Source organism: Salvelinus namaycush, chromosome 3 (genome assembly GCF_016432855.1).
Source record: "Salvelinus namaycush isolate Seneca chromosome 3, SaNama_1.0, whole genome shotgun sequence".
Lineage (NCBI taxonomy): Eukaryota > Metazoa > Chordata > Actinopteri > Salmoniformes > Salmonidae > Salvelinus > Salvelinus namaycush.
Window position 1 is genome coordinate 86,097,447 of NC_052309.1, and position 12,239 is coordinate 86,109,685.

Here is a 12,239-nt window from a genome sequence, read left to right on the forward strand (position 1 = left end):
AAGGACTCGATGCAGCCAATCACTGCTGAGAGAGCGTTGATCGACAGAACTGAAAATGGCGGAAAGCAGCGCGGAAATCACATTCAAAAAGGTAAGAGAAAGTAGCCAAAATACTATTAATTGTTCTATGTTGTGAGTCACATCATTTCGACTAAAGCAAGATCACAACCCTCATTTTCAAGTTCGACTGAGCCGACTGTATGGAGCAAATTCAGCCGGGTAGCTAGGTAAATGATCAGCCTACTGGATACTTTTGACAACAATGGCAGTTGTTTTTGGAAGCAATTCACTACAGTAACTAACGTACTGTTGTCGAGCATCGTGTTATTCAGAATCATGGGTTTTCTCTTTCTTTTTAGGAGACGGTAAGCAAACTCCTGTCAAGCTTCTTCAAGGAGGAGAAAACTAAAGGCGAGTTGCTTGCTAGTGGAGTTGTTTAATGTAGCTATCCTGGAAAATATTTGGACCTGATCATGTTTAGTCAAATGAAGCAACAGTTGTAGGCTGTTAGCTAAGTCATCGCCATTTGACCTTTGTTTCTTTGTTTTTCTCAAGTCGGTGCCGATGCTGTCATCCTTATGGCAGAGATGCTACATGTGTTTGTTCAAGGTAAGTTCAAACGATTGATTGTGGCTGTAATGTACATGGAAATCAATCACTGATCTAGGATCAGATTTGTCCCCCTATCCATATAATCGTATTCATTATGATCTAAAATACTGAATGCAAAACTGTGCCTAGATCAGCAGTCTTTACTCCGAGTTGCTTTAGTAATACAGACCCTGACTCTTTGTTGCTCAGAAGCTGCACAAAGAACGATAAAACAGGCTGAGGCAGAGGACTGTGACAGAGTGGACATAGAACACTTTGAGAAGATCCTGCCTCAACTGGTGTGTAAATATACCCCTGTATTCTATTAAATATCCTCTCCTATTATTGTCATGGAATGACAGTATAAGAATCAACAGTCATAACATGTTTCATTTCTTCCCCAGCTGTTGGATTTCTAGTATGACTTCAGGCCAGAAGATGGAGCCAGAGAGCTATCCAGTCCTCAATTCATAATTTGAGAGATTAACCAACTCTTGGGGGACAATGGAAGTAAAGAAAAAGGCTTCTGTTTTGTTTGTAAAAGTAAATAAGCACTTTTATTTACTTCCATTGTCCTCCAAGAGTGGTTGAATCTCCTCTACTTCTTAATTCATGCACCTTGGTTGGAGAGAGGTAGGGGCAGTGCTCCCTTCCCCCAGTCCTCCATGCAGCCCATTAAGGATATTATATTGTAATTATTTGAGTTACATTGCACACGGTCTCTAATGAACTCTGTACATTTTGCCTGAGTTTGTTGTTTGAAATTATTTGATACCATTGCTAACTCATAAAAGTTGTTGCATGCTGTAAATGTTTTTTGACATCAGTCTGTGACACCTATTTTCTTGGGGAGACATGTATTGAAAACCTAAAAGTGCTTTATTCTAATCAGTTGTGTGATAGGACTTGACATCTAGTACTCCAGCAGCACTGGGGGAGGATCTGGTGTTTGACAATAAAACATATACAGTGACGTTATTGGGACAGCACTTTGGATTTGAAATGATACAATGACTATGTTAAGGTGCAGACGGGTCGCTTTCATTTGAGAGTTTTTAAATTCATATCATGTGAAACGCTTTGAAATGAATGTTTTTTTTTGTACATAGTTCCCCCTTTGTTGGGGACCAAAAGTATTGGGACAAATTCAGTTGTGTATTAAAGTAGTCAAAAGTTTAGTATTTTGTCCTATATTCCTAGCACGCAATGATTACATCAAGCTTGTGACTCAACAAACTTGTAGGATGCATTTGCTGTTCGTATTGGTTGTTTCAGATTCATTTTCTGCCCAATAGAAGTGAATGGTAAATAATGTATTGTGTCAACTTGGATTCACTTTTATTGTAGATAAGAGTAGAATATGTTTCTAAACACTTCTACATTAATATGGATGCGACCATGATTATGGATGGTCCTGAATGAATCGTGAGTAATGATGAGGTTAAAGTGCAGACTGTCAGATTTAATTTGAGGGTTTTTTCCACGTTAATGTGGAGGATACCATGATTACGGATGGTCCTGAATGAATCGTGAGTAATGATGAGGTCAAAGTGCCGACTGTCAGATTTAATTTGAGGGTATTTTCCACATTAATGTGGAGGATACATTTACATTTAAGTCATTTAGCAGACGCTCTTATCCAGAGCGACTTACAAATTGGAAAGTTCATACATATTCATCCTGGTCCCCCCGTGGGGAATGAACCCACAACCCTGGCGTTGCAAGCGCCATGCTCTACCAACTGAGCCACACGGGACCATACCATGATTACGGATAGTCCTGAATTAATTGTGAATAATGATTGGTGAGAAAGTTAGATGCACAAATATCATAACCCCTAAGAAATGCTAACAATAATAATACGACACCGTTACAATAATGGCAGGTTAGCATTTTTTGGTGGTTATGATATTTGTGCAGCTTTCTCACTCATCAATATTCATGATTTATTCAGGACTATCTAATCATGGTATCGTCCACATTAATGTGGAAAATACCCTCAAATTAAAGCTGACAATCTGTACTATAACCTCATAGTCATTGTATCATTTCAAATTGAGTGCTGGAGTACAAAGCCAAAACAACAAAAAAATGTGTCCTAGTAATTAGAGGGCACTGAATATGTTTATATGTATTTAATACAATAGAAACAGAAACCAGGGGCCATGTTCAGGACTAAGAAACATTACAGAACATTTAGATAGACATTGTGTGGAACAAATATGATTGTCTTATGCATTATTAAGGTCATTGTTTGTACATTGCCTATTAATTGACTTCAGATGATCTTAGCTCTAAAGATGATCTTTATGTTTTTGGGAACCTTCACCCCAGAAAGTTTTGCATAAATGAATACACCCCAGTAGTGCAGTCCTCACTCTTTTATACAGCACCGCCACACTACAGCCCACCTGTGTCTGGCTCTGCAACAACAGGTGCTTGCAGCATGCTCTCTCTCTGGCTGGCTTCGCCCCCCCCCCCCCCCATCAAAGGCTCCTGGAGCAGTTGGAAGCAATTAGAGTAATAAGGGGAGCAGCCAGGCCCTTGGATGATGACAAGTGGCAGGAAAAAAGAAGTACCCCCTCCGGACACTTTGAAGTTCCCTTCTGCTGTCCTGCGATGTTTAGTTAGGAGGGGAGGGGAGGAATGGGACTTCGAGGTACAGGCCAGGGGAAAGTTGAATGGAGTGTGTGTGCATGAGTGTGTGTTTTTGTCTCTGTGTGTGTGTGTCAGCCAAACCATTGCAGAGACCACACGCATAGATCTTCCATTTGAAAAGAAGCGAAACAGAAGGAATTGGAACATGGCCCACAGGGGAAGAGCAGGGTGTAATTGTGATGGTAAATAAATTAGGCATGTGGGGGGGGGGACTGGGTTATTTTACCCTGAGAGAGCCTGATGACTGTGGGTTATTCTAACCTGAGCCTGATGACTGGGTTATTCTAACCTGAGAGAGCCTGATGACTGTGGGTTATTCTAACCTGAGAGAGCCTGATGACTGTGGGTTATTCTAACCTGAGAGAGCCTGATGACTGTGGGTTATTCTAACCTGAGAGAGCCTGATGACTGTGGGTTATTCTAACCTGAGAGAGCCTGATGACTGTGGGTTATTCTAACCTGAGAGAGCCTGATGACTGTGGGTTATTCTAACCTGAGAGAGCTTTCTAGCTGGCATGGTCTTGGGCCCTGGTCGAAAGTAGTGCACCATGTAGGGAATAGGGTGCCATTTGGGACAGGCCCTAGCCAGCATGGTTTCACTGTGAGTCAGCATAGCTGTACAGCACCTCACACTTTATTTGTGGAGCTGATGAATGACTCACTGGGCTTACAACTGCTGCTAACATATACAGCTGGAAGTAACGTGGGGGGGATTTGAGTCATAGCGAGCCCTGCTGGGTGCTCAAGGATACAACACCTGGCATTTGACCTGTAGTGTCTTAGCTCTTATTACTTAGTTATATAATAAGAAAGACTCTGAATACCAGGAGTTGAACTGGAGCTTCACATTTACTAAAACAAGTTAGTACCAGAATAACATAGAACAACACTGTGCATGACCAAGGGTGCTCCATTCTTAAAGGGGGCATCAGTAATTAACAGAACATAACATGACCCAGCCCTTTTTAGGTAGAAAATTAGATCTAGACAATCCCATGTCCAGCACTGCACATTTATGGAACCATTTTTACTCAGCAACCTAAAAGTGATGTGTTTATTGAGCGTATGTCTGCAGTGCACCACACAGCAGAGACTAAACTAAACTATGAAAAGGGTCAACCACACACATTTTGGTAGGTATAGGTGACAATTCTCCTAAAGTGCAGGTGTCCAACTCATTCCATGGAAGGCGGTGTCTGTTGGTTTTCACTCCTTCCTTGTACCTGATTCATTAGTCAAAGGAAAAAATCGGTCGGTTAGCTGCTCAGATAGCTGATGTTTAAAGTTAGTGAGGGAAATATAAGTCTCCAGCTTCAGCGATTTTTGCAATTCGTTCCATTCATTGGCAGCAGAGAACTCGAAGGAAAGGCGGCCAAAGAGGTGTTGGCTTTGGGGATGACCAGTGAGATATACCTGCTGGAGCGCGTGCTACGGGTGGGTGTTGTTATCATGATCAGTGAGCTGAGATAAGGCGGAGCTTTACCTAGCAAAGACTTATAGATGACCTGGAGCCAGTGGGTCTGGCAACGAATATGTAGCGAGGGCCAGCCGACGAGAGCATACAGGTCGCAGTGGTGGGTGGTATATGGGGTTTTGGTGACAAAACGGAGGGCACTGTGATAGACTGCATCCAGTTTGCTGAGTAGAGTGTTGGAGGCTATTTTGTAAATTACATCGCCGAAGTCGAGGATCGGTAGGATAGTCAGTTTTAGAGGGTATGTTTGGCGGCGTGAGTGAAGGAGGCTTTGTTGCGAAATAGGAAGCCGATTCTAGATTTAATTTTGGATTGGAGATGTTTAATATGAGTCTGGAAGGAGAGTATACAGTCTAGCCAGACACCTAGGTATTTGTAGTTGTCCACATATTCTAAGTCAGAACCATCCAGAGTAGTGATGCGGGTGCAGTCAGCGGTCGGTTGAAGAGCATGCATTGAGTTTCACTAGTGTTTAAGAGCAGTTGGAGGCCACGGAAGGAGTGTTGTATGGCATTGAAGCTCATTTGGATGTTTGTTAAAACCTCTTTGGGATAGGTAGGGCGCTAGCGCACCATCTCGACAACATCCGGTGAAATTGCAGAGCGCAACATTTTTTAAATACAAAAATCGTAATATTAAACATTCATGAAACTACCAGTGTCTTACATTGTTTAAAAGCTTAACTTCTTGTTAATATAGCCGCTTTGTCAGATTTCAAAAAGGCTTTCCGGTGACAGCACACCATGCGATTATCTGAGGACAGCGCCCCGCGTACAAAAGCATTAAAAACATTTTCCAAACAAGCAGAGGCGTCACAAAAGTCAGAAATAGCGATAAAATAAATCACTTACCTTTGAAGATCTTCTGTTTGCAATCCCAATGGACCCAGCTACATAACAAATGGTCGTTTTGTTCGAAAAAGTAAGTTGGTGCGCTTGATTCAGTAATCCACTTGTTCCCCTCATTCAAAATGCATATAAAGGAATACCAAAAGTTACCAATAAACTTTGTCCAAACAAGTCAAACAACGTTTCTAATCAATCCTCAGGTACCCTATTATGTAAATAAACAATACAATTTAAGACGGAGAATAGTATGTTCATTACTGGAGATAAATAACGAAGTGCGCGCCCTCATCCACTCCCGCCACAAGACTACAGTCAAAATGAGAGCCACCTAGAAAAACGACAAATTCTAGCTAATTTTTTCCAAAAATCAAGCCTGAAACTCTTTCTAAAGACTGTTGACATCTAGTGGAAGCCCTAGGAACTGCAATCTGGGAGGTATTCCTTTGATTTTCCCATAAACAAGCATTTGAATGGGCAGACAGCTAAAAATAAAAAGATTCCGGATGGATTCTCCTCGGGGTTTTGCCTGCCATATCAGTTCTGTTATACTCACATACATTATTTTAACAGTTTTAGAAACTTCAGAGTGGTTTCTATACAATACTACCATTATATGCATATCCTAGCTTCTGGGCCTGAGTAACAGGCAGTTTACTTTGGGCACCTCAGTCATTCGAACTTCCGAATACTGCCCCCTATCCCGAAGAAGTTTTTAACACAGTGTCCGAAGAAGGGCCAGATGTATACAGAATGGTGTCGTCTGCGTAGAGGTGGATCAGGGAATCACCCACAGCAAGAGCGACATCGTTGATATATACAGATGAAAAGAGTCGGCCCGAGAATTGAACCCTGTGCTACCCCTATAGAGACTGCCAGAGGTCTGGACAACAGGCCCTCCGATTTGACACACTGAACTCTGTCTGAGAAGTAGCTGGTGAACCAGGCGAGGCAGTCATTTTAGAAACCAAGGCTGTTGAGTCTGCCGATAAGAATGCGGTGATTGACAGAGTCGAAAGCCTTGGCCAGGTTGATGAAGACGGCTGCACAGTACTGTCTTTTATCGATGGCAGTTATGATATCGTTTAGTACCTTGAGCGTGGCTGAGGTGCACCCGTGACCAGCTCGGAATCCGGATTGCACAGCGGAGAAGGTACGGTGGGATTTGAAATGTCCCGTGTGGCTCAGTTGGTAGAGCATGGCGCTTGCAACGCCAGGGTTGTGGGTTCATTCCCCACGGGGGGACCAGGATGAATATGTATGAACTTTCCAATTTGTAAGTCGCTCTGGATAAGAGCGTCAGCTAAATGACTTAAATGTAAAATGTAAATGTAAATGGTCAGTGATCTGTTTATTAACTTGGCTTTCGAAGACTTTAGAAAGGCAGGGCAGGATGGATATAGTTCTGTAACAGTTTGGGTCTAGAGTGTCACCCCCTTTGAAGAGGGGGCTGACCGCGGCAGCTTTCCAATCTTTAGGGATCTCGGACGATACGAAAGAGAGGTTAAACAGACTGGTAATAGTGGTTGTAACAATGGCGGCAGATCATTTTAGAAAGAGAGGGTCCAGATTGTCTAGCCCAGCTGATTTGTACGGGTCCAGGTTTTGTAGCTCTTTCAGAACATCTGCTATCTGGATTTGGGTGAAAAGCTGGGAAGGCTTGGGCAAGTAGCTGCGGGGGGTGCGGAGCTGTTGGCCTTGGTTGGGATGGCCAGGAGGAAAGCATGGCCAGCCGTAGAGAAATGCTTATTGATATTCTCGATTATCGTGGATTTATCGGTGGTGACAGTGTTTCCTAGCCTCAGTGCAGTGGGCAGCTGGGAGGAGGTGCTCTTATTCTCCATGGACTTTATAGTGTCCCAAAACTTTTTGGAGTTAGAGCTACAGGTTGCAAATATCTGTTTGAAAAAGCTCGCCTTTGCTTTCCTGACTGACTGCGTGTATTGGTTCCTAACTTCCCTGAAAAGTTGCATATCGCGGGGACTATTCGATGCTAGTGCAGTTCGCCGCAGGATGTTTATGTGCTGGTCGAGGGAAGTCAGGTCTGGAGTGAACCAAGGGCTATATCTGTTCTTAGTTCTACATTTTTTGAAAGGGGCATGCTTGTTTAAGATAGTAAGGAAATTACTTTTAAAGAACAACCAGGCATCCTCGACTGACGGGATGAGGTCAATATCCTTCCAGGATACCCGTGCCAGGTCGATTAGAAAGGCCTGCTCGCAGAAGTGTTTTAGGGAGCGTTTGACAGTGATGAGGGGTGGTCGTTTGACCGCGGACCCATAGCAGATGCAGGCAATGAGGCAGTGATCGCTGAGATCCTGATTGAAAACAGCGAAGGTATTTGGAAGGCAAGTTGGTCAGGATAATATCTATGAGGGTGCCCATGTTTACGGATTTAGGGTTGTACCTGGTGGGTGCCTTGATAATTTGTGTGAGATTGAGGGCATCTAGCTTAGATTGTAGGACTGCCGGGGTGTTAAGCATATCCCAGTTTAGGTCACCTAACAGAACGAACTCGGAAGATAGATGGGGGGCTATCAATTCACATATGGTGTCCAGGGCACAGCTGGGAGCTGAGGGGGGTCTAGGGTTAGGGTTAGGGTTAGGGTCACCGCAACAGTGAGAGACTTATTTCAGGAGAGATACATTTTTTAAATTAGAAGCTCGAACTGTTTGGGCATAGACCTGGAAAGTATGACAGAACTTTGCAGGCTATCTCTGCAGTAGATTGCAACTCCTCCCCCTTTGGCAGTTCTATCTTGACGGAAAATGTTGTAGTTGGGGATGGAAATCTCAGAATTTTTGGTGGCCTTCCTAAGCCAGGATTCAGACACGGCAAGGACATCAGGGTTGGCGGATTGTGCTAAAGCAGTGAGTAAAACAATCTTAGGGAAGAGGCTTCTGATGTTAACATGCATGAAACCAAGGCTTTTTTGGTTACAGAACAAATGAGAGTGCATGGGGACACGCAGTGCCTGGGTTAACCTCCACATCACCCGAGGAACAGAGGATGAGTAGGATGAGGGTACGGCTGTAGATTATCAAAACTGGTCATCTAGTGCATTGGGGACAGAGAATAAAGAGTAGATTTCTGGGCGTGGTAGGATAGATTCAGGGCATAATGTACAGACGGGTATGGTAGGGTGTGGGTACAGTGGAGGTAAGCCCAGGCATTGAGTGACGATAAGAGAGATTGCATCTTTGGACGCACTAGTTATGCTGGGTGAGGTCACAGCATGTGTGGGAGGTGGGACAAAGGAGGTATCTGGGGCATGTTGAGTGGGACTAGGGATCCGCAGTAAACTAAAACAATGATAACTATCTTAAACAACAGTATACAAGGCATATTGACATTTGAGAGAGACATGAAGCGAGGCATAAGGCAATCACAGGTGTTGATTGGGAGAGCTAGCTAAGACAACGGGTAAGACAACAACAGCTAATCAGCTAAGACAACAACAAGAGGTAAAATGGCGATCAATGGGCAGAGAGGGTCAGTTAACTACACACCGGGCCTGAGTTCGAGGCTGGGGCCGACAGATAAACAAAAAATAAACAAAATGGAGTACCGTGATTAATGAACAGTCCAGCAGGCATCAGCTATGTAGCCAAGTGATCATAGGGTCCAGTGAACAGCAATAGATGAAACAGGGAAGCCGTTGGGTAGTCGTTGCTACGCTAGCAAGCAGGTAACACGGCGTTCAAAGTTAGCAGGGCTAGTAGAAGCGTCTGCTCCGACGTCCGGCCTGCACAACGGATGGAGTTACGTCGGCAGACGCTTGGAGTAACTCTATAGCGACTCGGAATAAGGCTGTAACGTAACAAAAGGTGGGAAAAGTCAAGGGATCTGAATACTTTCCCAATGCACTGCATATGTAAAACTATTGATTTAGTTTCCTAATGTGTAAGTAACTGAACCATTTCAAAGTATTGCATTACAATTGCCACAAAGATACTGTAACTAATCATAAAGATGTCAATTCACAATGTGTGTATTATATGAGAAGACATGATTTGTAAGTCGCTCTGGATAAGAGCGTCTGCTAAATGACTTAAATGTAAATGTAAATGATTCCACAGAGACAGTTAACCTTACAGTTCCCTTTGATATAATGATTGTGCCTACTGTCCGGAGATATTTGAGATGCATAAACATTAACTGTAGTCAACCTCCAATACTGAGTACTATTGCAAATCTTCACTGAAGTGCTCTTGGAAGATCTCTGTAATGGTAGTGAAGTAGTGGCCCCACCACTTTTCTCCTTCTGCATCTTAGTGGAACTAATGGCATCTGAAGGCAGCGTTACTAAACATATGAAAGCAGTTAGGACGAGACTGGGGAGGATCGTCGAAGAGAGTAATGAGTTTAAGGTTTTCTAGATCGTACTTTAAAGGCTAGGGAGTGTCGACAGCCCATGTCTGTATCCCAAATGGCACCCTTTTCTCCACAGTGCACTACTGGGCCCTGGTCAAAAGTAGTGCACTACGTAGGGATTAAGGTGGTGCCATTTGAGACACAGGCCATTCCAGACGCATTGGAGAAGCTCCGGAGCAAGGAGGCTTTTACCAGGAGACACACACTGATCCGTCTCCAATCCCGATGACTGGTCTTGGACACACGTGGGATGAGGCCCTGCTCGTGGCTATTAGTGTGACGGTGGCCGTCATGATCTGTACTGACATTATGGAAGCAGCAGTAGCCATGCCTGGCCTCTCCTCGAGCTCTGTTCTCTACAGAAACAAGTAGCGAAAGAGAAAGAGACAGAGAGAGAGATATATATTAAGTGAGAGAACGTCAGACTGCTATGTTTGAGGGCCTCTTCTCCGGCCCAAGAAAGGCCTTTAAAGACAGCCATTTCAATAAGCTTTTTCCAGAATAACGTACTCAAAATCCAATATCTATGATAATAATAAAATAAATATTATAGCAAATGTGGGGGTAGCCCGACCAAGATACAAACCCAGGTTCAGCAACTGTCAACTCAACACCTTAGCTGTCACGCCAAGATATCCGAACCTCTTGATGAGGTTGTTAGACATTGGGTTAAGGTCGCTACAATATGTTGTCCTTTGTATCATTAAGGTAGGGTTGATGTCATTTAAGGTATTTTTAAATAATTTTATTTAACCTTTATTTAACTAGGCAAGTTAGTTAAGAACAAATTCTTATTTACAATGACGGCCTACCCCGGCCGAACCCGGACGACGCTGGGCCAATTGTGCACCACCTTATGTGACTCCCAATCATGGCCGGATGTGATGCAGCCTGAAGTCAGGTACTGCAGTGACACCTCTTGCACTGAGATGCAGTGTCATTCATTAAGGAAGGGTTGATGTCATTCAGTAAGGTAGGGTTGATGTCATTCATTAAGGAAGGTTTGATGTCATTCAGTAAGGTACTGTTGATGTCATTCAGTAAGGTAGGGTTGATGTCATTCATTAAGAAAGGGCTGATGTCATTCAGTAAGGTACTGTTGATGTCATTCATTAAGGTACTGTTGATGTCATTCAGTAAGGTAGTGTGTATGTCATTCAGTAAGGTAGGGTTGATGTCATTCAGTAAGGTAGGACTGATATTGTTTCAACAGAGTCAGAAATTACAATGGTTTAGGTCACTACAATATGTTGTCCTTTGTATCATTAAGGTAGGATTGATATCATTCTGACTGTGTTAAAATGCTTGAGGTCAGCAATGAGAAACTTGGAAAGTTCTTCTGATGTGTGATGCTGTATGTTCTGGTTCAGATGGTTAAGATGGTCTCCTTCATATTCATCCTGATGTGCTCTGATGCTTGGACTGCTAGTCTTCTCTCGTCTTACCTGAAAGGAAACAAACAAAACAGAATCTTCACTGTAACCATGGCTTGAAACACACACACACACACACACACACACACACACACACACACACACACACACACACACACACACACACACACACACACACACACACACACACACACACACACACACACACACACACACACACACACACACACACAGACACAGACACACACACACAATTTGATAATAACACTCATCTTCTGTTAACAACAGAAAAATAAAAACACACTGAGAGAATAATGGCAACACCCTATGCCAGCATGCACAAATCTAAGATTATCAACGACAGGTCTCGTTGGTGATTATAGTGGTGGTGACAGTGGGTGATTGAGTTGGGCCTTGGCTGATGTCGCTTTTTTAGGGTGGAGTGAGTCTGGACTTCAGCATCAATCTTTATTGTCCCTACGAGGATAGGTCAGGATCATGTCAGCTTTTACCCCCCCCCCTGGTTTCCATCGTTCTGTTTGAGCCCACGATGACTCAGCCTCCCAATATTCTGTCTTCCCTCCAACTATTTTCTTCTCAGGCCCAGACTATAAGGTTGAACTACAGTGATACACCCAGTAGGATTCTCTCAGACTGTTTGGCCTGCTGTAGCAGTACTGTAGCTAAACCACTGGACGTACCACATACAAGTACCACTTTAAGAGAACAGCACAGGAGGCACATAAAACATGGAGTATTTTACCATTTCAAAATATTGTCAGTATCTGATAGGTCATTTCATAGTGTGTAGGATTTTGTGTAGGATTTTCATAAACACTAGCAATACATGCTAACAGTCAATCACAAATCATGAAGACTTACAAACACATATACTCACAAAC

At 43.3% G+C, this 12,239-nt stretch overlaps 1 protein-coding gene across 1 annotated transcript; it reads left to right on the plus strand.

Moving 5' to 3' along the window:
- Positions 1-1,569, plus strand: LOC120044686 (centromere protein X-like). The gene is made up of 5 exons (XM_038989361.1): positions 1-91; positions 360-411; positions 556-609; positions 802-890; positions 996-1,569. The coding sequence occupies exons 1-5, from the start codon at positions 56-58 to the stop codon at positions 1,008-1,010; spliced, it is 246 nt and encodes an 81-aa protein (XP_038845289.1). The 5' UTR covers positions 1-55; the 3' UTR covers positions 1,011-1,569.
- Positions 1,570-12,239: the final 10,670 nt, after the last annotated feature.

Coding starts and splice junctions, on each gene's coding strand:
- LOC120044686 (XM_038989361.1), top strand. CDS start 56: ATGGCGGAAAGCAGCGCGGAAATCACATTCAAAAAG. Junction 92..359: donor CGGAAATCACATTCAAAAAG/GTAAGAGAAAGT, acceptor CTTTCTTTTTAG/GAGACGGTAAGCAAACTCCT. Junction 610..801: donor GCTACATGTGTTTGTTCAAG/GTAAGTTCAAAC, acceptor TTTGTTGCTCAG/AAGCTGCACAAAGAACGATA.